This window comes from Pecten maximus, chromosome 15 (assembly GCF_902652985.1).
Source record: "Pecten maximus chromosome 15, xPecMax1.1, whole genome shotgun sequence".
NCBI lineage: Eukaryota > Metazoa > Mollusca > Bivalvia > Pectinida > Pectinidae > Pecten > Pecten maximus.
In genome coordinates this window covers 14773174-14800095 of record NC_047029.1, presented here as the reverse complement: position 1 = coordinate 14800095, position 26922 = coordinate 14773174, and the positions used below count along the sequence as shown (strand labels likewise).

The following is a 26922-nucleotide window of genomic DNA, read 5'->3' as shown; positions in this document are numbered from 1 at the left end:
AAACACTAATTCCTAATGATATGTCATCGCGTCCTGAACATTCCTATCAATACAGTCTTGAATGACTAGGACGACTGGGGTACGGTCCAATAATATTGGTTATCTCATAATTCAATACAAAGTCAAATACAATATGTCTCTTCTAGCCCATATCATTGTTCAATTTTTGACAAGGCTAGGTGTATTATTCCTAGTCGTCCACACGCTCTAGATATTGAATATTTTCCTGGGGCTCCGAGAGGGATCAGACATCATGTTTGGATATAAACAGTACGATTTTTTAAGTGTTAATTGTGACTATGCATGCATGACTTTCAGTGAAATGATTTTTACGAGAAATATTGTTTAGTTGCAATCAACGACAATTTGAAATCAAGCTGAAAAGCACCGATAAAGCTAATTACTAGTTACTAGTCATATAACTGACTCTGTGAAACAAAAAGCATTACTTTGTCCTACATCAAATCAATTCTCATTAGTATTTTATCAAGAATAACTATATCGATTGACCCAGTTCTTCTGACAAGTGTAATCAATTTATTTGGAAAGGCGCGTAAAAAAGGACAGCAATCTTCTGAGATTGTCAACTACAGGTCTTTTGTGTTTGTGGTAGGAAAATGTGCGTACTGAACCTCAAAGGTCAGGGTCGAGTGGTTAAGGTGTCCCGACATTTTATCTCTTGAAACCCACGTGGAGCAGTTGCCTGTTACTAGCTGAAGATCTGTGGTTTTTCGGCTTTCCTCCATTTCCAGAACCAGGCACGTCCTTAAATGACCCTGACTGTTAATAGGACGTTTTATAAAATAAACTAAACTTCAAACAGCCCACATCATATACAAATATCAAGTACATGTTTTTGGGATCAAACTAGTTGTCAATTCAAAGCGGAAATCCGTGCTTCTCAAGTATTCCATCATATATTTCTTATTAGTTCAAACACACAAAAATGATAAAATACTTTTAGTGACAATTCAAGTTACAAAATGATAAAAACCATGTTTCCTATCATATTTGTATACAATACTTAATGTCCTCTGACTGTAAATAACTTGATCCCATGTAGTTGTTGAGCTATCATAAAATTATTTAAATATCCCATCGAGTTCCACTTTTTACTTTTAGTATCAACATTGTAAACTAAGAAATACTTTCATCGTTTCAGACTTTGCAATATCAAATATTAACCCTGCTTTTTATCTAAGGAAAGATTTGAAATTAATTTTATCATAATTCAAACTGAGGACCCAGCATGATATCCATAATAAATTAATGACCTCGACGACTCAGTCGGTTAAATAAATAGCATTGTGTGTTTTGAACTTACATAGACCTAACCCTGTTTATACAAGTGTCATATGTGTACCAAACTAGTTGATATTTGACCCGTTTATTAGCTATTTGTAATTCCATAATGATCGCTAAAGACAAAGTTAACTTTAGTTAAGTGTTCTTTGTGTACATATCGTGTTAGGGTTATTTTAATACGGCACTTCTCTATTTTAACAGCTAACAAAAATATATATATTAAAATACTATCCCAAACAAGTCCCCGAAGAGAATGCCTAGGTGAAATTCCATGAAAGCAATGAAAACTGATATTAAGAAGTGGATGACAAATAAAAATGTAAAACAAACAAAGTGAATATAAAACTGCATCATATTTCTTCATTTTGGTTCGTAATAGTATTGCCATTGGAAAAGTGAAATTCAAAATTGGTTTTAAGCTGTTAGAATATCGAGGGGGAGGGGGGGGGGGGGGGGGGGGGGTCATGATCTCCTCATTTCATCGATTCATGAAAAACGCATGTATATTCTAAATAGTCGCCTATTCGTAAGAATTCAATACGTGATATGCAGGATAACGGAAGGACTAGACAACAGCTAAAAGAGCTTACCCCCACGTATATCCTCATAATTAATATGAAAAGCAAAGATAATGTTGACAGACAATATGTAACTAAGTGTTGCTTATATGGAATATATTATATATAATAAATGGTTTGGTATAGTATTGTTTAGCGTTCTATCGTCGTGTAAGGGCGACCTCCTGTGTGTGCTGTATACATATAGTACTGCCTCACTGAAGCCTACTGCCGATGTCACATCACAGGACACCATAAAATCTTTCTCACAGGGACGAACGCTCAACTTCCAGCAAAAAGGGAGACAGTTTCAAGAGAGACATTTTGAAGCAGAAGTTACGCCGTACCTGTAGGACAAATAGTCATAGTCAATACATAAGTTACGCCGTACCTGTAGGACAAATAGTCGATACGTAAGTTACGCCGTACCTGTAGGACAAATAGTCGATACGTAAGTTACGCCGTACCTGTAGGACAAATAGTCGATACGTAAGTTACGCCGTACCTGTAGGACAAATAGTCGATACATAAGTTACGCCGTACCTGTAGGACAAATAGTCGATACGTAAGTTACGCCGTACCTGTAGGACAAATAGTCGATACGTAAGTTACGCCGTACCTGTAGGACAAATAGTCGATACATAAGTTACGCCGTACCTGTAGGACAAATAGTCGATACGTAAGTTACGCCGTACCTGTAGGACAAATAGTCGATACATAAGTTACGCCGTACCTGTAACGATACATAAGTTACGCCGTACCTGTAGGACAAATAGTCGATACGTAAGTTACGCCGTACCTGTAGGACAAATAGTCGATACGTAAGTTACGCCGTACCTGTAACGATACATAAGTTACGCCGTACCTGTAGGACAAATAGTCGATACATAAGTTACGCCGTACCTGTAGGACAAATAGTCGATACGTAAGTTACGCCGTACCTGTAGGACAAATAGTCGATACATAAGTTACGCCGTACCTGTAGGACAAATAGTCGATACATAAGTTACGCCGTACCTGTAGGACAAATGTTTTTACCATATAACCACTTTATTGTATCATAACAGCCTTAGTTTACATTTACTTTGTTATGAATGCCGTCTGATGACCTCGTGCAGCCGAGATAGGCTCCAGAATCGCAAACAAACGTCACAACTTCATAGCGCTACATACAGCAAACTAAATAATGGCGAGATAGCATACCAACCAACGCAGCCAAAATAAGGATGTGCACAGATAATTTTCACTAACTACGGTTATACGATGAATAGATTTTGATACTGCGCTGAACAGTGACGATTTTCATAAATATTTTATGATATTCACATGATACACATTCACCGTTTTTCTGTATTCATTGAAAAATACTAATTTACTTATTTATTTGAACGAACCCTTTATTCAATACCGATACATTACTAGACTAATTGTTTCATAAATTGGACTACATTTACAACAACCTTTGTATTAAATACGCAAGCACATTTTGCACTTTTTGCGTAATTCGATAAGTATCATATCTTCTTGGACACGAAACAAAACAAAAAACTAATAATTTCAAAGGGTCTACACTTTTATTTACAAATGAAATAATTACGACCACTTAACGCATTAATACATTTGTCCATTTATGGTGTAAATGCGTAGAGGTAACGAAGTTAAAAAATCATCAAAGTAAATATTAAATACATTACGTGCACTTATGTTATTTGGCATCAAGTAAAAGATTTTTTATATACAGACATGCTCTATTCTTTATGGTGAAAGACGGATAACTTTTTGGTGCTTAAAGGACAATCATTCGTACTTGACAGAGAGGTCACTGTAAATCAGCATAGCTAATTTTGATCAATTGGGATTGATAAGTAGACTTCACTGGTAAGAGAAGTCCATGGCCTAATCCTATTACCAACAAAAACCCATATTGGAGGGAATTAAATAGAGCGCAAAGGGCTTCGTGTTATTGTTATATAACATTCGACCGTATGGATTATTTACCACAATGAACGGTACGTTTGATTAGTTACATTTATTTACAGTTGGTATTATACACGAATTTTGTATCCGAAATCTATCAAATTTAAACCCACTGATATGTATGATTAGCTGTTGATTATTGGCTTCTATTTATCGCTTTGCCTAGCACTCTGTTTGGTATCTAAAGCAGATGTACTCCCCGTCAAATAGATTCACCTTGGCCAGGATAGTGCACAGAAAATATATACGTAGGTTATTCCTTTAAGCTTCCCTTTGTATAGAAAACATATCCAAATCGAATATTTTGTAGTTGCTGGGTTATAAGATATAATTCTGTCCTAGGGCATAGGAATTGTACTTGCTGTCCTCATTACATGGTTCTAAGAGGTCACTAAATAAGTATTTTTCTCTTCTTCCTAATGTTTCCCTAGGCAATTTTGCTCCTTTTTTTTTGGTATTCAGTTGAGCGTTCGCCCCCGTGTGAAAGGGTTCTTACCCGGGTCGAGATATATCAGAGTCTCTTAAATAGCTTGTTACAGAGTGTTTCCGAAAACATGTCCCTACTTTAAATAATTATATAACTTTTATTTTTTGAAAATCATATTTGTATAAAACAAACAATTACAGCAAGCATATCCAATCACAATTTGTTAAAATATTAACACAAGAACTGATGACATTATATTGTCTATGATGATGTCATTGATGACACAAAAATCCACTGATCTGCAGGGTTGCTGAAAAGATGGATGTATGGCTCATATAGATTTGAAAGTTTGATGCTCCAATGGAAAATCTCCGAAATAAACTCATCAGAAAGAAGCATCCAGGTGTCAAACCTTTCAGTCAAAATCAATTTTTCAGATTATTTCAAAGTTTGAAAATTATGAAACAATTGCTGACAGAGAAAATGAGTCATCGGGAAGAATGAAAACCGACAAGAAATAACGAAAACGTCAGAACCCCTGAGATTATGGACGAATCGCCTAAAATCTGTTCGATGAGTATTCAGACAGTTGAATGGCAAAATACTTATAATGAGATGTTAACCGTTTCTCTTTCAACTCAATTATGTTACGCGGTGAAGTCGTTAGCAACCGAATCGATCAGATACACCCCAAGGAGTCTGACACCTGATGTTGATATCCAGAGTACAGGTGTACTTTTCCTCGCATATCGACCCATTGCCATTTGTAAGCAGATCATTACAAGTCTATAAAATCTTATATCGCATGGAATGTCCGCTTGTTAATTGATAACCTGTATTGCAGGTATGAGTAGATTTTGTGTGGTGAAATGGGAATCGATCCAGACAGGTAGGACACAGTCGCTTAATGCACGACTAAGACACGATCATTACGTCAGACCTGGGTAATTAGTCAGGACATATTGACCACACACAAAGACCCGACTAAGACACATACAGGATGTCTGTAATTATATCCCTGACAAAGACACGACTAAGACACATACAGGATGTCTGTAATTATATCCCTGACAAAGACACGACTAAGACACATACAGGATGTCTGTAATTATATCCCTGACAAAGACACGACTAAGACACATACAGGATGTCTGTAATTATATCCCTGACAAAGACACGACTAAGACACATACAGGATGTCTGTAATTATATCCCTGACAAAGACACGACTAAGACACATACAGGATGTCTGTAATTATATCCCTGACAAAGATGCGAAATAAGACACATACAGGATGTCTGTAATTATATCCCTGACAAAGACACGACTAAGACACATACAGGATGTCTGTAATTATATCCCTGACAAAGATGCGAAATAAGACACATACAGGATGTCTGTAATTATATCCCTGACAAAGATGCGAAATAAGACACATACAGGATGTCTGTAATTATATCCCTGACAAAGACACGACTAAGACACATACAGGATGTCTGTAATTATATCCCTGACAAAGACACGACTAAGACACATACAGGATGTCTGTAATTATATCCCTGACAAAGACACGACTAAGACACATACAGGATGTCTGTAATTATATCCCTGACAAAGACACGACTAAGACACATACAGGATGTCTGTAATTATATCCCTGACAAAGATGCGAAATAAGACACATACAGGATGTCTGTAATTATATCCCTGACAAAGACACGACTAAGACACATACAGGATGTCTGTAATTATATCCCTGACAAAGATGCGAAATAAGACACATACAGGATGTCTGTAATTATATCCCTGACAAAGATGCGAAATAAGACACATACAGGATGTCTGTAATTATATCCCTGACAAAGATGCGAAATAAGACACGTCCTCACTGAAATAAGTGTCGCCTAATTGACAGTTTGGTATTGATAAAGTCAGGCTTTTAACAAATCTAAGTAAAACCATATTAGTAATGTCGACTGTATGTCGGCGTTCATGATGTTCTTTATTGTGTTGTGTCGTTTGGCTTTGTCGCTGTGTTTTTTTCATCGATTATATATATAACCAACGTGTCATCGTTTATATATATTACCAACGCAACTTGGTTAAAATGAGGGAATACATTATTTGAACTTCCAAAATGCTTATGTCACAGTACGTTAGCTATTTCAATAATAGCTTGTCTTATGATGTAGTTGGGGGGGGGGGGGGGGGGGGGGGGGGATTTATTATTGTTGTAAGGTCAGATATAAGTAGATTGTCACTTTGTCGTCTAAAAAACGTGTTATCATGTACCGGTTATCCAAATATCGGAATAGGTAAGTATGATTCAACCTACTTAACTGAAAGCCGCAAACGTTCTACAAACGTGTTTATGAATGCTAACAAAACCGCAGTTGCATAACATTTGTCGATAAACCAGAGTTAGAGGTTGCGGTCTGATGACCACAATGTAGCTCCTTCAGTTTCCTAACAGTAAACACTAAAAGTTGATAGCATCTGCTCACACACAATTGCAACTTATCAACTAATTTGTTTCACACGACATGCCTAAAGAAAATAATGTGAACTATTCATAATATGTCAGATTTGAAGGGATGTTATTCACTAAAGGTTTCATATAGAGGGACAGAATAAAAATGGTTGTTAGTGTTATTCAAATCGAAAGTACTGCAGGGTACAATCAAGCCATTTGTAAGAAAATAATGAAATCAAATAGGAACCAGGCAAAAAGTCCAAATGTATAAAATATCAATATTTTTTCATCAATGAATATAAATCATAATTGTTCAAATACCCTCTACATTTGCAAGTTTTTTTCAAGTGTAAACAAATGATTTTATGTAGAAATCTTTCAACTTGTTAACGTCCTTTTGACGAGCAATTATGAATTTTGCATTTTGTATACAGATATTTGATACATTAAGAAATTAGGCTTTAGCGATGTGCTTTGAAAACGGTAAATCAACAATTTTGATGAAATGCGATACCAGACGAAGGAACTAAAATAACATACAATGTGATGATTTCAGGATTTTAAATTATAAACCCGTTTCAGTCTTCAGAAATATTTGAAGAACAAAGATAATTTTTCGCCAAAAAGCGGAAAGGGACTATATTTTTTCTCTGGTTATCTTATTCCGCGATTTAATTCTTACCTAAAAAACACAGAAAATGTACACGAAAAAAACATTACTGTAGAAATGCTCGATAGCAAACTAAAAAAAAATAGTCTTTTTAACACAATATATAATCATTAATCGCTGTCGGTTAGGCAACCTCGCAATCATTAAAGAACTTAACCTTTAAAAAGAAATAGCAGCGCCATCGTAAGCATACATATACGTTTCATACGTCTATGCGTACACTTGTTTACACAAACATATTGTTTTGTTAATATCCATTATCTTATCCTCCTAAGCAGAAAGCAATATACACATTAACAATTCAATGTTTATTTAAAAACAATACTTTAGATTACAAAAGATTAGCTTTTGCTCCTTTATTCTATTTCAATCGTTCAAATATTGTGAAAATACCGCAGTGTTTAAAGCAGGATATATATGGTTGTCTTAATGAATTGAAATTACACACTTTATCATAATCACGTGTGTTTAATATCCCTACTCACTAGTGTTCAATTGCCCTATTCATGTGTTTTAAATGTCCATATTCACTTGTGTACAATGTCCCTATTCACTTGTGTACAATGTCCCTATTCACGTGTATACAATGTCCCTATTCACGTGTATACAATGTCCCTATTCACGTGTGTACAATGTCCCTATTCACGTGTATACAATGTCCATATTCACGTGTGTACAATGTCCCTATTCACGTGTGTACAATGTCCCTATTCACGTGTGTACAATGTCCCTATTCACGTGTGTACAATGTCCCTATTCACGTGTGTACAATGTCCCTATTCACGTGTATACAATGTCCCTATTCACGTGTGTACAATGTCCATATTCACGTGTGTACAATGTCCATATTCACGTGTATACAATGTCCCTATTCACATGTGTACAATGTCCATATTCACGTGTGTACAATGTCCCTATTCACGTGTGTACAATGTCCCTATTTACGTGTGTACAATGTCCCTATTCACGTGTGTACAATGTCCCTATTCACGTGTATACAATGTCCCTATTCACGTGTGTACAATGTCCCTATTCACGTGTGTACAATGTCCCTATTCACGTGTATACAATGTCCCTATTCACGTGTGAACAATGTCCATATTCACGTGTGTACAATGTCCATATTCACGTGTGTACAATGTCCCTATTCACGTGTGTACAATGTCCATATTCACGTGTGTACAATGTCCCTATTCACGTGTATACAATGTCCCTATTCACGTGTGTACAATGTCCATATTCACGTGTGTACAATGTCCATATTCACGTGTGTACAATGTCCCTATTCACGTGTGTACAATGTCCATATTCACGTGTGTACAATGTCCCTATTCACGTGTGTACAATGTCCCTATTCACTTGTGTACAATGTCCCTATTCACGTGTGTACAATGTCCATATTCACGTGTGTACAATGTCCCTATTCACGTGTGTACAATGTCCCTATTCACTTGTGTACAATGTCCCTATTCACGTGTGTACAATGTCCCTATTCACGTGTGTACAATGTCCATATTCACATGTGTACAATGTCCATATTCACGTGTGTACAATGTCCCTATTCACTTGTGTACAATGTCCCTATTCACTTGTGTACAATGTCCCTATTCACTTGTGTACAATGTCCCTATTCACTTGTGTACAATGTCCCTATTCACGTGTGTACAATGTCCCTATTCACTTGTGTACAATGTCCCTATTCACTTGTGTACAATGTCCCTATTCACGTGTGTACAATGTCCCTATTCACTTGTGTACAATGTCCCTATTCACTTGTGTACAATGTCCCTATTCACTTGTGTACAATGTCCCTATTCACGTGTGTACAATGTCCCTATTCACGTGTGTACAATGTCCATATTCACTTGTGTACAATGTCCCTATTCACGTGTGTACAATGTCCATATTCACGTGTGTACAATGTCCATATTCACGTGTGTACAATGTCCCTATTCACTTGTGTACAATGTCCCTATTCACTTGTGTACAATGTCCCTATTCACGTGTGTACAATGTCCCTATTCACGTGTGTACAATGTCCCTATTCACTTGTGTACAATGTCCCTATTCACGTGTGTACAATGTCCCTATTCACTTGTGTACAATGTCCCTATTCACTTGTGTACAATGTCCCTATTCACTTGTGTACAATGTCCCTATTCACGTGTGTACAATGTCCCTATTCACGTGTGTACAATGTCCATATTCACGTGTGTACAATGTCCCTATTCACGTGTGTACAATGTCCATATTCACATGTGTACAATGTCCCTATTCACTTGTGTACAATGTCCCTATTCACGTGTGTACAATGTCCATATTCACATGTGTACAATGTCCCTATTCACTTGTGTACAATGTCCCTATTCACGTGTGTACAATGTCCCTATTCACTTGTGTACAATGTCCCTATTCACGTGTGTACAATGTCCCTATTCACGTGTGTACAATGTCCCTATTCACGTGTGTACAATGTCCATATTCACGTGTGTACAATGTCCCTATTCACATGTGTACAATGTCCCTATTCACGTGTGTACAATGTCCCTATTCACGTGTATACAATGTCCCTATTCACGTGTATACAATGTCCCTATTCACGTGTTTACAATGTCCCTATTCACGTGTATACAATGTCCCTATTTACGTGTGTACAATGTCCCTATTCACGTGTGTACAATGTCCCTATTCACGTGTATACAATGTCCCTATTCACGTGTGTACAATGTCCATATTCACGTGTGTACAATGTCCATATTCACTTGTGTACAATGTCCCTATTCACGTGTGTACAATGTCCATATTCACGTGTGTACAATGTCCATATTCACGTGTGTACAATGTCCCTATTCACGTGTGTACAATGTCCCTATTCACGTGTGTACAATGTCCATATTCACGTGTGTACAATGTCCATACTCACGTGTGTACAATGTCCATATTCACGTGTGTACAATGTCCCTATTCACGTGTGTACAATGTCCCTATTCACGTGTATACAATGTCCCTATTCACGTGTGTACAATGTCCATATTCACGTGTGTACAATGTCCATATTCACGTGTGTACAATGTCCATATTCACGTGTGTACAATGTCCCTATTCACGTGTGTACAATGTCCCTATTCACGTGTGTACAATGTCCCTATTCACGTGTGTACAATGTCCATATTCACATGTGTACAATGTCCATATTCACATGTGTACAATGTCCATATTCACGTGTGTACAATGTCCCTATTCACGTGTGTACAATGTCCATATTCACATGTGTACAATGTCCATATTCACTTGTGTACAATGTCCCTATTCACGTGTGTACAATGTCCATATCGACGTGTGTACAATGTCCCTATTCACGTGTGTACAATGTCCCTATTCACGTGTGTACAATGTCCATATTCACGTGTGTACAATGTCCATATTCGCGTATGTTCAATGTTTCTATTCACGTGTTTTCAATGTCCATAATCACGTGTACTCCGTGTCCCTATTCACGTGTCCTCCATGTCCCTATTCACGTGTCCTCCATGTCCCTATTCACGTGTCCTCCGTGTCCCTATTCACGTGTCCTCCGTGTCCCTATTCACGTGTCCTCCGTGTCCCTATTCACGTGTACTCCATGTCCCTATTCACGTGTCCTCCATGTCCCTATTCACGTGTCCTCCGTGTCCCTATTCACGTGTCCTCCGTGTCCCTATTCACGTGTACTCCATGTCCCTATTCACGTGTCCTCCATGTCCCTATTCACGTGTCCTCCGTGTCCCTATTCACGTGTCCTCCATGTCCCTATTCACGTGTCCTCCGTGTCCCTATTCACGTGTACTCAGTGTCCCTAGTCACGTGTACTCAGTGTCCCTAATCACGTGTACTCCGTGTCCCTATTCATGTGTGTTCAGTGTCTTCTAACATATTTGTACAAAGCACACGATAGTAATCAAACTGAACGTTTAATCCAGGTTCAAATTTCACGCACATCAATGTGAAAAAATGTGAGTATCGAACGTTTATGCTGAAATATGTCATTATGATGATTACAAATATCAGCGATGCTATCCTGCCATCAATAAGTAGTAATATTTCGGTACCCTTTTTAAATTGTATTGTATTCCGAAAACGTATATCTTTTTAATTGTAATTGATTGGCAGAAATTGATATTCCCAACCACGAAATATACACCGTATATATACACCATAAACCTCTATCATTAATACTCATTATATACAAAAATAAATATAGAACTGTTGAATTCGAAGTTCATGCGAACCAATCATTTCTCATAACAAAGATAACGATTTGTAGAAATTTATCGACATGCTAATCCTCGGATCAACGCTACATTTTATGTAACATACAATGTATACGGTATATATAACAAGGTATACGGTATATATAACAATGTATACGGTATATATAACAATGTATATGGTATATATAACAATGTATATGGTATATATAACAATGTATATGGTATATATAACAATGTATACGGTATATATAACAAGGTATATGGTATATATAACAATGTATACGGTATATATAACAAGGTATACGGTATATATAACAATGTGTACGGTATATATAATAATGCATACTGTATATATAACAATGTATACGGTATATATAACAATGTATATGGTATATATAACAATGTATATGGTATATATAACAATGTATACGGTATATAATAATGTATACGGTATATATAACAATGTATACGGTATATATAACAATGTATACGGTATATATAACAATGTATACGGTATATATAACAATGTATATGGTATATATAACAATGTATACGGTATATATAACAATGTATATGGTATATATAACAATGTATATGGTATATATAACAATGTATACGGTATATATAACAATGTATACGGTATATATAACAATGTATACGGTATATATAACAATGTATACGGTATATATAACAATGTATACGGTATATATAACAATGTATACGGTATATATAACAATGTATATGGTATATATAACAATGTATACGGTATATATAACAATGTATATGGTATATATAACAATGTATACGGTATATATAACAATGTATACGGTATATATAACAATGTATACGGTATATATAACAATGTATATGGTATATATAACAATGTATACGGTATATATAACAATGTATACGGTATATATAACAATGTATACGGTATATATAACAATGTATACGGTATATATAACAATGTATACGGTATATATAACAATGTATACGGTATATATAACAATGTATACGGTATATATAACAATGTATACGGTATATATAACAATGTATATGGTATATATAACAATGTATACGGTATATATAACAATGTATATGGTATATATAACAATGTATACGGTATATATAACAATGTATACGGTATATATAACAATGTATATGGTATATATAACAATGTATACGGTATATATAACAATGTATACGGTATATATAACAATGTATACGGTATATATAACAATGTATATGGTATATATAACAATGTATATGGTATATATAACAATGTATACGGTATATATAACAATGTATACGGTATATATAACAATGTATATGGTATATATAACAATGTATACGGTATATATAACAATGTATACGGTATATATAACAATGTATACGGTATATATAACAATGTATACGGTATATATAACAATGTATACGGTATATATAACAATGTATACGGTATATATAACAATGTATACGGTATATATAACAATGTATACGGTATATATAACAATGTATATGGTATATATAACAATGTATACGGTATATATAACAATGTATACGGTACACTACAGCTTACGTGGACTTTGCGGTTTCCACGCGCCCACGGTGGACTGCCCACGCAATGTCCACTAGTGGACATGCGTGGGCAAAGTGTCCACGTGATTCCGCGATTCGTGATTGATCAGCAAATACCGTGGGTGTCCACGCAACAGCGCGGCCCGTCGAGGAACACTGGATATCGTGGCCCGCCGGATGCCGTGTATGTCCACGGAACAGCGCGATCCGTCGTGGAACGCTAGATAGCGTGGCTAGCTTATGTTTTGAAGTTATGCTTACTTTACCGCGTCTTCTAATCACGGCCGAAGGCAGGATGTCCTCCCGATATATAAGAGTTACTTCCCTTCCGTTTCCCTGGTAATGTAATATTTGAATAATGCTCTATTATAACGGGCCGTATACAACATGTAACATCTCATTAATTTTCTTTAGTAACGGGCCGTATATAACATGTAATATTTGAATAATGCTCTATTATAACGGGCCGTATACAACATGTAACATCTCATTAATTTTCTTTAGTAACGGGCCGTATATAACATGTAATATTTGAATAATGCTCTATTATAACGGGCCGTATACAACATGTAACATCTCATTAATTTTCTTTAGTAACGAACCGTATATAACATGTAGCATTTGAATAATGCTCTATTATAACGGGCCGTATACAACATGTAACATCTCATTAATTTTCTTTAGTAACGGGCCGTATATAACATGTAATATTTGAATAATGCTCTATTATAACGGGCCGTATACAACATGTAACATCTCATTAATTTTCTTTAGTAACGGGCCGTATATAACATGTAATATTTGAATAATGCTCTATTATAACGGGCCGTATACAACATGTAACATCTCATTAATTTTCTTTAGTAACGGGCCGTATATAACATGTAGCATTTGACTAATGCTCTATTATAACGGGCCGTATACAACATGTAACATCTCATTAATTTTCTTTAGTAACGGGCCGTATATAACATGTAATATTTGAATAATGCTCTATTATAACGGGCCGTATACAACATGTAACATCTCACTAATTTCCTTTAGTAACGGGCCGTATATAACATAATAATTTTAATTGTAAATAATCTAATAATCTCAAATTAACACTAGTAAATATCTTTTATGTAATTTGCGTGTACACCATTGTATTAATGTATTTTATGTTACAGAAGTTAAAACGCAAAGTAAACGATGTGCTTATATCAGTTGATACTGTGTAATATGATAAATTCTTTTAATGCGTCATCTTTACGAGCCCATGTCTGTGTGAAGCACCTTCTATTTAAAAAATATATATATCTAAATTTCATTAAGTGTGAACTATATTACAGATATTCTTTCCGTATATTACTTATGATCTGATCAATAATAATCATATTTTGGTTACGTACATTATGTATGTTGGTTTATGGGTTCTCACGTATTAACTACGGAATAAAATTTGTTGATATCATAGTTATCTTCTGCTTTAAGTTTGAAACAAAAGCAAGACCAGTCTATAATCATTAATTAATTCGCTGTATAGGAAAGCAAAATACCGTTACAAAAACTGAGTTGAACAGGTAAATGCCTGGGGCTAGGACCTCGCAGCGGTTGCTATGACGACTTGGTGTGTCAAACGAGCTAGAGCTGTAAATCTGTCGTCACGGGTGACTGACCCACAAGGTAAGAAAAATCGTCTGGATTACCGCGGCGGGGGGGGGGGGGGGGGGGGGGGGTCTCCTTTCTCCCACTTCTTACAAATAAGTTACGGGCAGGTATGTTGTGACAGTCATTATAGTCTTCACCTATACCTTACCTGGATTTTACCTGTGTTCTCCAAAGTTCTCCAAAATTACCGGTATCTTATCTGTATTCTCCGACATTACATGATCTTTACCTCTATTTTACACGAACTTTGAATTCATCTCATTTCATTCCTTATTAATAATTTTGCATACCATTTTCATAAACCAAATTTGCAGAAGACAGCTATAGTACAACAACGTAGATATTTTACTGTTTTAAATGATTGAAAATGCGAAACAAAATCACATCAGACCATTTACTACTATCCGATAACCCTTATCAACATGGCGAACTATCACTGATATTTTTCTTGATATTATTTAACTTAATTGATTACAAATCATATAGACATAAAAGTGTACTCGACTGTGAGTGGGTTAGTATACCATTTAACAATAATCAGGTGTGAAATTACGGTCGACACGGTCGTCACGCCTGTCACAGCACCACAGGTATCTGTTCTGTCGGGTGTTCTAATCGGAACCGCCTATAACTGCTGGTGAGTTGACACGTATGGTTTCCGTGCACGTCAAAAATGTTCCGAATATATGCTTTTACAGGTTGTACGTATATTTAGCTTGAGTTTTGTTAAAAATTTCTTTTTACTGTAGGGATTCATTTTTAAATTATACACATTATTTACATTTAAATTCCGTTGAGGTAAAACAATAAACATTCGTATCACAAATAAAATAATTAGCCTAAGTTTGAACATTCACATACCCACGATGTTGAAACTTTACTTTAAGCATTTATTTCATGTACGAATTCCATTTTAAACTTATATTATTAGAAGTGTTGTAATCGAAATCGTTATTGGTATGCAACGAAACCCGTGTCCTCGTAATAAAGGCTATGGACAGGGTGATGTAAGTCATTACACGTTATATATGTTGTATACGGCCCGTAATAAAAGAAAAGTAGTAAGTTACATGTTATATAGGCCCGTTGAAATAGAATATTATTCAAATGTTACATGTTGTATACGGCCCTTTACACCAGTATAGTAGAAAATTAGTAAGAAGTTAAATAAATGTTATATGCGACTCGTTACAATAGAAAATCAGTGAGATGTAACATGGTGTATACGGCCCGTTACAATAGCAAATTAGCATGTTATAAACTGTCCGTTCAAGCAGAAAAATAGAACATTATATAAATGTTACATGTTATATATGGCCCGTTATAATAGACATTCAGTGAGATGTTACATGTTGTATACGGCCCGTTATAAAAGAAAATTACAGTAAAACCTCACTATTAAGAACACCTGGGGGTCCGGGTCAAAGTGCCGAGGTGGACCAATTTGAGCTAGACCATCAGGAACCGTAACTCTTAATTGACTGAACTCAGGTGCAAGTTGTATAGATTTGGCTAAATACATGCCATAGTCTTAACTTTAAATAAAAAGAAAGACAATTGTTTTTGTCTTTCATTTCCTTTATTTTCTTCATAACCTTCTAAAATTTCTGTCTTTCTTTTCAAGATGCTCTGACCTGTGTTTTGCCGACCCCAAACATGTCACTCTGACATGGCTGTATAGTGTTATCGATAACTCGTTACGTTTACGTGATGTGGCCATCATGAGCGAAAAAAGAAATGAAGTTAGAAAGAATAGCATAATTCTAGCGAAATATTTGAAACCAAACATGTTTTTTTTCCAAATTATAATAACAATTATCTACAGACCCTATTCGGCATTGATACAAAAACATCGAGATCGCTGAAAAAACTTGCGCTTGACCAGAAAAAAAAAGCAAACGTTACTATGTTTATTTTACTCGCTTGTATGTAATCGGGTCTTAAAACGACCAACAGCCACAAATCAATTATTTGAATACCATAATTACTAAGCAAATGTACGGTTATTACAATTTTCAAGGCAAGATAGATAATCTGATCACTTGTGTATTTGATCCGTCACAGCGCCACCAAGGAAGGGCGATCACCCGTAACGGTAAACAAAGGACTACAAACTAAAACCCGGCACATGTTGGCTTGTTACGAACAATGAAAGACTGGATGTTTATTTTACCTTCCGGTCAGTGCGAAGATTTCAAAGAGATTAATAGCCATTCTACTCACCTGTCGATATACTGGTCAGTAAACAAAAGATCGATAATTACGTATACACACGATAATGGCCAGTTTGACACGCATTACCGTAAGCTGTTCACGGTTCGCTACACACCAGGTAATTTTTTAGACGCGACCAACTGGTCGTAATTGAGGGGGTAATAAGCGTTAATTAGTATTCGTTGGGACTGCCCAAGGTGGTCGTAATACGGAATAGCAAAGTGGTCGTAATAGTGAAACGACCAATACCAAGATATATAGAAAAAAAAATCGGGACTGAAAAAAAAGTGCCCGTAATAGCGGGGTGGTCGTAATTTTGAGGTGGTCGTAAGGTGAGGTTCTTAGTAAGAAGTTACATGTTATAAACGGCCCGTTAAAATAGAACATTATATAATTGTGACATGTTATATAGGGCCCGTTTTAATAGAAAATTAGTGATATGTTACATGTTGTATACGGCCCGTTATGATAGAACATTATTCAAATGTTACATGCTGTATACTGCCCGATATAATAGAAATTTGTAAGAGGTTACATCAGCATCACATGTTATATACGGCCCGTTAAAACAGAACATTATATATGGTGACATGTTATATACGGCCCGTTATAATAGAAAATTAGTGAAATGTTACAAGCTGTTTACGGCCCGTTATATTAGAAATTTAGTGAGATGTTACATATTGTATACGGCCCGTTATAATAGAATATTGCTCAAATTTTACATGTTATATACAGGATGTTAAAACAGAACATAATATAATTGTGACATGTTGTATATGGCCCGTTATAATAGAAAATTAGTAAGAAGTTACTTGCTATATATGGCCTGTTAAAATAGAACATTATTCAAGTGTCATATGTCATATACGGCCCATTATGAAAGAAAATTAGTAAGAATATGTATGTTATATACGGCCCGTTAAAACAGAACATAATATAATTGTGACATGTTGTATACGGCCCGTATAATAGAAAATTAGTAAGAAGTTACATGTTATATATCGCCCGTTAAAATAGATCATTATTCAAATGCCATATGCCATATGCGGTCCATTATAAAAGAAAATTAGTAAGAAGTTACATGTTATATACAGCCCGTTAACACATAACATTATATAATTATAACATGTTGTATACGGCCCGTTATAATAGAACATTATACCAAATGTTACATTTGCATTATCGTTGTCTTATTCGCATTAATTGCAGGCACGTGTTTACATTTGTTTATATATATTTCCTAAAAAGCGGTCTGATCCCGTTGAACCTGTGATATCACGATCTTGTATTGCTAATGTATATGTCTTTGTATATGTTGTAAAATCAGATTGGCTGAAACGCCAAAGGAATAAATGAATTAAATTTACCTACAGTTAAGGATCCACTTCTTGGCATTGGGAGTCCTTTTATATCATCATTATCAAAACAAACTGCCCTACAGGTAAATTCAACATGTTAGAGATACACCTGTTAATTAAGATGTGGTATTTACCGGGCTATTATCTTAACACGCCTCTGTGACCGCGGCTTGCCGGTCTCTGGCCTTTGTGGTGTTGGCCACTCGTCGGTTATAAAACGGACTCGGATGTATCTCAGTTCGTGTTTCTACGTGTAGATATTCATATAACATTATCATGACCAGTCCTAGGACAGGACTTTTTTTTATTGTTTATTCCACAGTTCAACCGATTCCCGTCTCTGATATCGAAGGTGCATTGAGACTTTCCTATCTCCAATAATTTAGCTCGAGCTCTCTAACAAATGAAATGTAACCCAAAACCGATGAGTGGATGAGTCGGAACAGAATATCACAAATCGTGCAACATCGTTGCCTAAAATATTAGCATCTCTAGAATAAACTTTTAATAGACTATTAATGCAATGACTCAAATACGGTCTCTGGGCGAACCTCACACGTGAGGTCACTGTGCGGAATATATCCCTATATAGGCTATTAGAACCGGTAGATAATCAGTTTTGACGGTATGTATCGATACAGTTTTTGATAATGTTTCTCAATATTTATTTAACGGGTTTTACGTCTACTATTACAACTGACGACAAAACATGTGCACGTACGCTGACTTGTCGATCATTCTCACCAACCAATGGAATTAACGGACGCCTTTCTACAGTGTTTGATTGACAGAGTCAGAAATCACTGGAGTGTAACAAGCTTTAGTGTCTTGTCAATCATTCTCACTAACCAATGAAACTCACGGATGCCGTCAGATACCCCGTTTGATTGACAGATAGCTAAAATAGAATTATCTGCGTGTGACGAGCTGCCGAGAAAATCAGCGGTTATGGCTGCCATGTTTATGCAAAACACCGCATAAAAAGTATTGCATTCAAGGAGTAATTTATGACTTAAAATATGATTGAATACAAATTATTGAAATCACAGTGGTGATAGAAACAGAAACCATAATTGGACCTGAATGCAAAGCACTCAATATACATGATAAATATAAAGACATTAAATGGTTATCATAAATCGGTACATTTAGGGAATGTATATAAACAGTGTACATGTAAATTATATTGCAGAAAGGGCCGTAGTAATGTTTTAATTACATTCTGAATCTATTCTGCTTTTGATGCAATAATGTAATGTTTTCCGTTTAGATACCACATTAACGATATTACATGTATACAAGATACCCAGATAGGCAGTTATTAACAGCTCTTTTGTGTGTACACTTTAGAATAGATATACAAATAGTTGTCACAACATTCGATATTCCGCATATTTTAATATGGTCGGAGTCTGATAACATGATAACACCGATGTTTAAAAGATAACAGAATAAGGATTCAAATGCCGAAGTTTAGATATTTTGATGAGATTTGGAAAAGCTGTTCTTATGTCGCAGTGGTATTTTCTATTTTCCCAATTCAATGTCGTGTAATGAATGCAATATTTCTAAAATAAATGAATATTTTTTAAAAACGTGAATACGTCAATGGAGAATGCTAGATGGATGAAACAGCTTATGTTAAGTTACATTAAATATTAACGGCGCTTAATATATTGCGATTGTTTTTTAATGTTTATAATATGGCCATAATAACGCTATTGATGAACCAAGGGTCTAAAGCTTTAAATAACACTTGAAATGTTCTTCAATTTCATCCGAATCATAAAGGCTTATCTACACCGCCAACATGAAACCATGCATAATTCTGATAAACGATACCGATACCACTACCGCTACCGAAAGACGAAGGGATATAACTCGTGTAGATCAGAAATGAACAGCAAACAACTTGTACCCACTGTATATCGCGGATCGACATGGACCACGGCCTTTAAAATGAAATGCATGTCCACCACGTATCGTGGATCGTCGTGGAACACGGTGTCTCGAGTTGAACTATGCCCACCACTAATCGCGGATCGTCACATACCGTGATGCCGAGTGGATACCGTATCAGTCAGCTGATGTCCACGATATATGACGGACCGTCGCGGAATGCCATATCCGGTGGGCGAGTGGGGTCCGCGCTGCCCACGTCCGTGACGGACGCGTGGAAACCGCAAAGTCCACGTAAGCTGTAGTGTATATATAACAATGTATACGGTATATATAACAATGTATACGGTATATATAACAATGTATACGGTATATATAACAATGTATATGGTATATATAACAATGTATACGGTATATATAACAATGTATACGGTATATATAACAATGTATACGGTATATATAACAATGTATACGGTATATATAACAATGTATACGGTATATATAACAATGTATACGGTATATATAACAATGTATACGGTATATATAACAATGTATATGGTATATATAACAATGTATATGGTATATATAACAATGTATACGGTATATATAACAATGTATACTGTATATATAACAATGTATACGGTGTTTTTATAACAATCTATACAGCATGCATTACAACGTGAGTCTACAGTATATAGTATTGTGTATAAACTATCCATTAAGATGAAAACAGTATATATTATTGTGTATAAAGTATTTATAAGGATCTATACAGTATATATAAATCTGTACAATAACTATGTATGCGGTGTATTGACATGTACTATAAATGTAGTATAACCGTAACTTCAATATGTACAGTAACATGTTTTAAATGATGCACACATAACTGATTGAATAGGAAATACATGAGAGCTGGTAACGTTATGACAGTAGAATCGTCTTTGGAAGCGGTCACTTTGTTATCTCACAGCCATGATAATAAATAACCATTCAACATCACACATTGTCAGCAAATCCTACATATACACCTATAACAAAAGGCCAATGCCAGCTCTACACCTTGAATAGTATGCATGGTTTAGCGGCCTTTATGCCAAGGGGTATCTTTATTCTTCGACAAAAAGAAACTGAATTTTGACTCGCTGACAGGGGAGAGGGGATCAACACTGTTCTTATTGTGGCACTTAGCTGTGTGACACACAGGTAGGGAATGAAGGTGGTAGGCAGTTAAGTGGATATGTTTATTAGAAATAATCTTTTTTTTTTGTAAAACTAATTAATCACAAAGAAAAAGAAATGATGAGGGTGGGATGGAAGGGGGGAAGGGGGGGGGGGGGGGGGGTATTCTTCAGTGATGTTCGTTACCAAACATGTCCAAACATGTAGAAACTAAAAAAAAAGGATTTGTACATGTTTAATTTTACCCAGATAAATAAAAATATATTATTAATAATGGGAGGTTCATCTTCTCAGTAATTAATCAAATCATTTCTTTTCGATGTGAAGATTATACGTTATTCTAGAAAAACAGTACTGTCAAACTCCGTTATCTCGAAGTCCGCGGTATTCTAGCTAGACGATTGGGTGTCGTAGATAGTGAGTTTGTTATCTCGAAGTCCGCGGGTATTCCTAGCTAGACTATTGGGTGTCGTAGATAATGAGTTATATCGAGTATTTCTGGCTAGGCGATTAGTGGTCATAGATAGTGAGTTCGTTATATCGAGTATTTCTGGCTAGGCGATTAGGTGTCGTAGGTAGTGAACTCGTTATATCGAGTATTTCTGGCTAGGCGATTAGGTGTCGTAGGTAGTGAACTCGTTATATCGAGTATTTCTGGCTAGGCGACTAGGTGTCGTAGATAGTGAACTCGTTATATCGAGTATTTCTGGCTAGGCGATTAGGTGTCGTAGATAGTGAACTCGTTATATCGAGTATTTTTGGCTAGCTGATTAGGTGTCGTAGGTAGTGAACTCGTTATATCGAGTATTTCTGGCTAGGCGATTAGGTGTCGTAGGTAGTGAACTCGTTATATCGAGTATTTCTGGCTAGGCGATTAGGTGTCGTAGATAGTGAGTTCGTTATATCGAGTATTTCTGGCTAGGCGATTAGGTGTCGTAGGTAGTGAACTCGTTATATCGAGTATTTCTGGCTAGGCGATTAGGTGTCGTAGATAGTGAGTTCGTTATATCGAGTATTTCTGGCTAGGCGATTAGGTGTCGTAGGTAGTGAACTCGTTATATCGAGTATTTCTGGCTAGGCGATTAGGTGTCGTAGATAGTGAACTCGTTATATCGAGTATTTCTGGCTAGCTGATTAGGTGTCGTAGGTAGTGAACTCGTTATATCGAGTATTTCTGGCTAGGCGATTAGGTGTCGTAGGTAGTGAACTCGTTATATCGAGTATTTCTGGCTAGGCGATTAGGTGTCGTAGATAGTGAGTTCGTTATATCGAGTATTTCTGGCTAGGCGATTAGGTGTCGTAGGTAGTGAACTCGTTATATCGAGTATTTCTGGCTAGGCGATTAGGTGTCGTAGATAGTGAGTTCGTTATATCGAGTATTTCTGGCTAGGCGATTAGGTGTCGTAGGTAGTGAACTCGTTATATCGAGTATTTCTGGCTAGGCGATTAGGTGTCGTAGATAGTGAGTTCGTTATCTCGAGTATTTTTGGCTAGGCGATTAGGTGTCGTAGGTAGTGAACTCGTTATATCGAGTATTTCTGGCTAGGCGATTAGGTGTCGTAGATAGTGAACTCGTTATATCGAATATTTCTGGCTAGCTGATTAGGTGTCGTAGGTAGTGAACTCGTTATATAGAGTATTTCTGGCTAGGCGATTAGGTGTCGTAGGTAGTGAACTCGTTATATCGAGTATTTCTGGCTAGGCGATTAGGTGTCGTAGATAGTGAGTTCGTTATATCGAGTATTTCTGGCTAGGCGATTAGGTGTCGTAGGTAGTGAACTCGTTATATCGAGTATTTCTGGCTAGGCGATTAGGTGTCGTAGATAGTGAGTTCGTTATCTCGAGTATTTTTGGCTAGGCGATTAGGTGTCGTAGATAGTGAACTCGTTATATCGAGTATTTCTGGCTAGGCGATTAGGTGTCGTAGATAGTGAACTCGTTATATCGAGTATTTCTGGCTAGCTGATTAGGTGTCGTAGGTAGTGAACTCGTTATATCGAGTATTTCTGGCTAGGCGATTAGGTGTCGTAGGTAGTGAACTCGTTATATCGAGTATTTCTGGCTAGGCGATTAGGTGTCGTAGATAGTGAGTTCGTTATATCGAGTATTTTTGGCTAGGCGATTAGGTGCCGTATACATTGACTTTGAGCTGCGGCCAGGGCACGAGTCATCATGTTGCCTGTATTCGACATTTGTATTACTATGTTATCTAATTATTAACACAATGCACTTTTCAATGTCCTGTCATAGTTGTACTGCGTTGTAAGATAACGAGGTTCAACTGCATGTATCAGACGTGTAGATAACTTTTAGGCTATGCTTAGATTTCTCAAATGCATGCCGAGTAACAAACACTATGCAGTGCATTGCAATGAAATAAAGATCAATGCCATATTTACTTTATTACAGAGCAAATGACGTGCGTAAATTGTCGAAATTTCGGCTTTTTTACAGGATGAATTGTCATCAGATGGAAAGATAATCATTAATCTGTACATATTTCAACCTAATTCTATTTGAAAAATACTTATTTATTACATATTATGACATTTGAAAAGTTAACAAATTGCGTCGACTTGCATGTGCACATCAACGCCATTTGTAATACACACATGTTTTTCATGTGCATTGATAATGTTAATATTTATCAAGTTTAATATATCAAATACCTGTGTTTCTATTATATTTCATACAGATTGATATCAGACTGATCAATTTGTAGTTTAAAATCTGAGAATGTCAATAAGTAAATCAGAGGATCTGAAGATTAAAATATATTGTATGGTTATCGACAGGGACAAATTGAGTTTATATGACGCGTGTTGACATATACATGTAATGTTAATAACACATGTCATTTATCTTCCATGTATCAATAGATCTGACGACATGTGTACATATCCATACAATACACAAAAGTCCTAAGAGAGATATTATGTATCAAAAGAATGCTCATAAGGGGAACACGTGTTGTCAAAGAAAAATGCTAATCAGCTCAACACATCATAAATTGTTATAGTCTATAGCAGACGGTGTGCATTGTGTATTTTTCTATATATTCCTACAGTATACAGGTGTTTGAATATTTCTTATTAAAAATCTTTGCTAAAAACAAACAAGATTTTTCATTTACATGCATTTGGTTTTAAAATGTTTCAATTTTTGATATCCAGTGTCACTCTTATTTAATAACTTAATGATTTATAAAGATATGGTTTATAAATTGCTTAGAAAATCAAATTCCCCTCAATGTGTATTGTAATTTTCACTAGAAAAATTGGTTTCATCAATATTAGAGGTGTCTTATTCGCAATTCAAAGGGCAATGGAGTGAAAACGTAAAATGTTTGTTGGTAAGACACAAAATATATAAACCTGTAATGGAATGATTGTTTATAAGACAGCAAAACAAAAAACATATTCTTCTGATATTAAATGACTGAGGAGAATAGATTCGTTAAGAAAATGTGGATACTCCGACAAAATTCATATCGATGTAAATAATACTTAAAAAGTATACTACTTCGAATGTTTATTAATTGATTTACTTACCCCTCTCGTTTCGTCGTCAACAACAATAGACATTGTATCCATCATGGTTTAAATGTTAAAACTCCAAATACACACAGGGAAATATAACATTGTATCTAGCACATAGTGACACTGTAGAACTGCTATCACAAGGTCGAAACCCTAAACAAAACACAGTAACACCTTGTGTATCTCACAAGCCCCAAACTGACAAACATGATAAACATAACACTTAGAACCGTATCGATAATAACTACACAGGTACATTACTTTTTGTTCGAAAAGCTTCTTATTGTCTACACATGAGTGACGTTACATGTATAATATGAGTATCGGTTGGTAACATATCTCACAGATCGACCCTTAGCGAGGTTAAACCGAGTTCTGTAACAGGCTCAGTGAAAATATTGTTAACCGTAACAAGATTTGTTAGATTCATATCATAATATTATATAGTTAAAAGCTATCAAGGAAAGTATAATCTTATAATAATTACATAGTTATACTTTGTTCAAAAGCTTAATGAAGTATATGAACATTTGTATGAAGATTCATAGTACAAAAAAGAAAATGTTTCAAGTTTTCAATTTTGCCGTTTGAAAGCATACTAGAATGTGCGTGGTAATCTAAGTTGTGAAATAACAGAGTCCATATTACGCTTCCAAATGTATTTATAGTATAAGATTTGGATCCTACCTGTAAAGTAACAGCCATCCTGGTTAATCCTCTGATATCCAATGATTGAAGTATTAAATCTTAAATCCAAATAATTTCCAAATCCGGATTAAATAGGAAAGGAGTTTTAATAGAAGTCAAAATCCTCTCTCTGAGTTGTTGCGTATTAGTGAGGTAAAAAAACTTCAATCATGATTTAAAACAAATGACGACGCCAATTTGACACTGCCTCCACCTGTAAATTTCTCCACACAAATCACGGAACAGGGGAGAGTTAAGCTCACATCAATGATCGCAAAGTCTCACTCAAGTAAAAGGTCAATCAGCTTAACCAGAAAAGACAGCATTTTAAAATTGAGTAACTTAGCTATGTCCTTTCAAGAAAGAACGGTTTATCTATGTTCTAATGCCGTTAACGCTAATAGTTGCTCAATTAGACAGAAATCACTCTCTGTTTTACTTAACCAAACATTGGAAATTCTAAATACCTGTTTAGTATGTGTCAATGAGTTAAGCTGTCTAAATTGTAAATGCACCTATCGGGTATATTTGAGGAGCGGTGTATTGGCTGTATACGGTCTATGTAAAACTGACGGACGAATAGTATTATCGATTTATTTTAAATGGCCACATGGCTAGTTTGCCGGTGAACTAGGAAGGTTTTGTCAAACGTTCGCACTACCACAACAATTCGATATTGTTTCTCTAGAAAACAAAAACAAAATTGTTTTGGTGTAATTGGATGTCGGATTTTTTGACTGATATTTTCCAACGGTCGTATTAACGACTCTGGTTTCTTACAAAATCAATAATAACACTGTCCTTGTTTAAATCGATTGCCGCAACAGTTTAGCAGGTTTTTATTTTTCCCGATAAGCAAGCATATATTGCTGCAGCAATGAACTACTTCAATTATTATCAATATCATTATAGTTGAGCATATCGTAATGTTTAAGTGTTTGGTCAATAAATTATTGTTAAGGAGGAATGTATCAAGATGATGTTTACCATTAGATAAGTGCAGAATATGGTTGTGATTTACATAACACTGTAGATAGTTTTTGTAATCTGTAATTTCATTCATCTTTTATTCATACAGAGGGAAATTTGGTCGAGTCACTGGTTTATATTTATTATTTAATGTAATGATCAGCGTTATTGTCTAAAATCAAC

General features: G+C 35.7%; 1 protein-coding gene across 3 annotated transcripts in view; it reads right to left on the bottom strand.

Moving 5' to 3' along the window:
* Positions 1 to 25994, bottom strand: part of LOC117344227 — a 60580-nt gene extending 34586 nt beyond the window's left edge. The window contains exon 1 of one of the 3 annotated variants that reach the window (XM_033906899.1): positions 25771 to 25994. In XM_033906899.1, coding sequence (XP_033762790.1) covers positions 25771 to 25788 — 18 coding nt within the window. In that variant the 5' untranslated portion in view covers positions 25789 to 25994. Of the gene's footprint in view, positions 1 to 25095; positions 25383 to 25770 lie in introns of those variants that run through there. The other 2 variants (XM_033906897.1, XM_033906898.1) reach the window with 2 other exon arrangements.
* Positions 25995 to 26922: the final 928 nt, after the last annotated feature.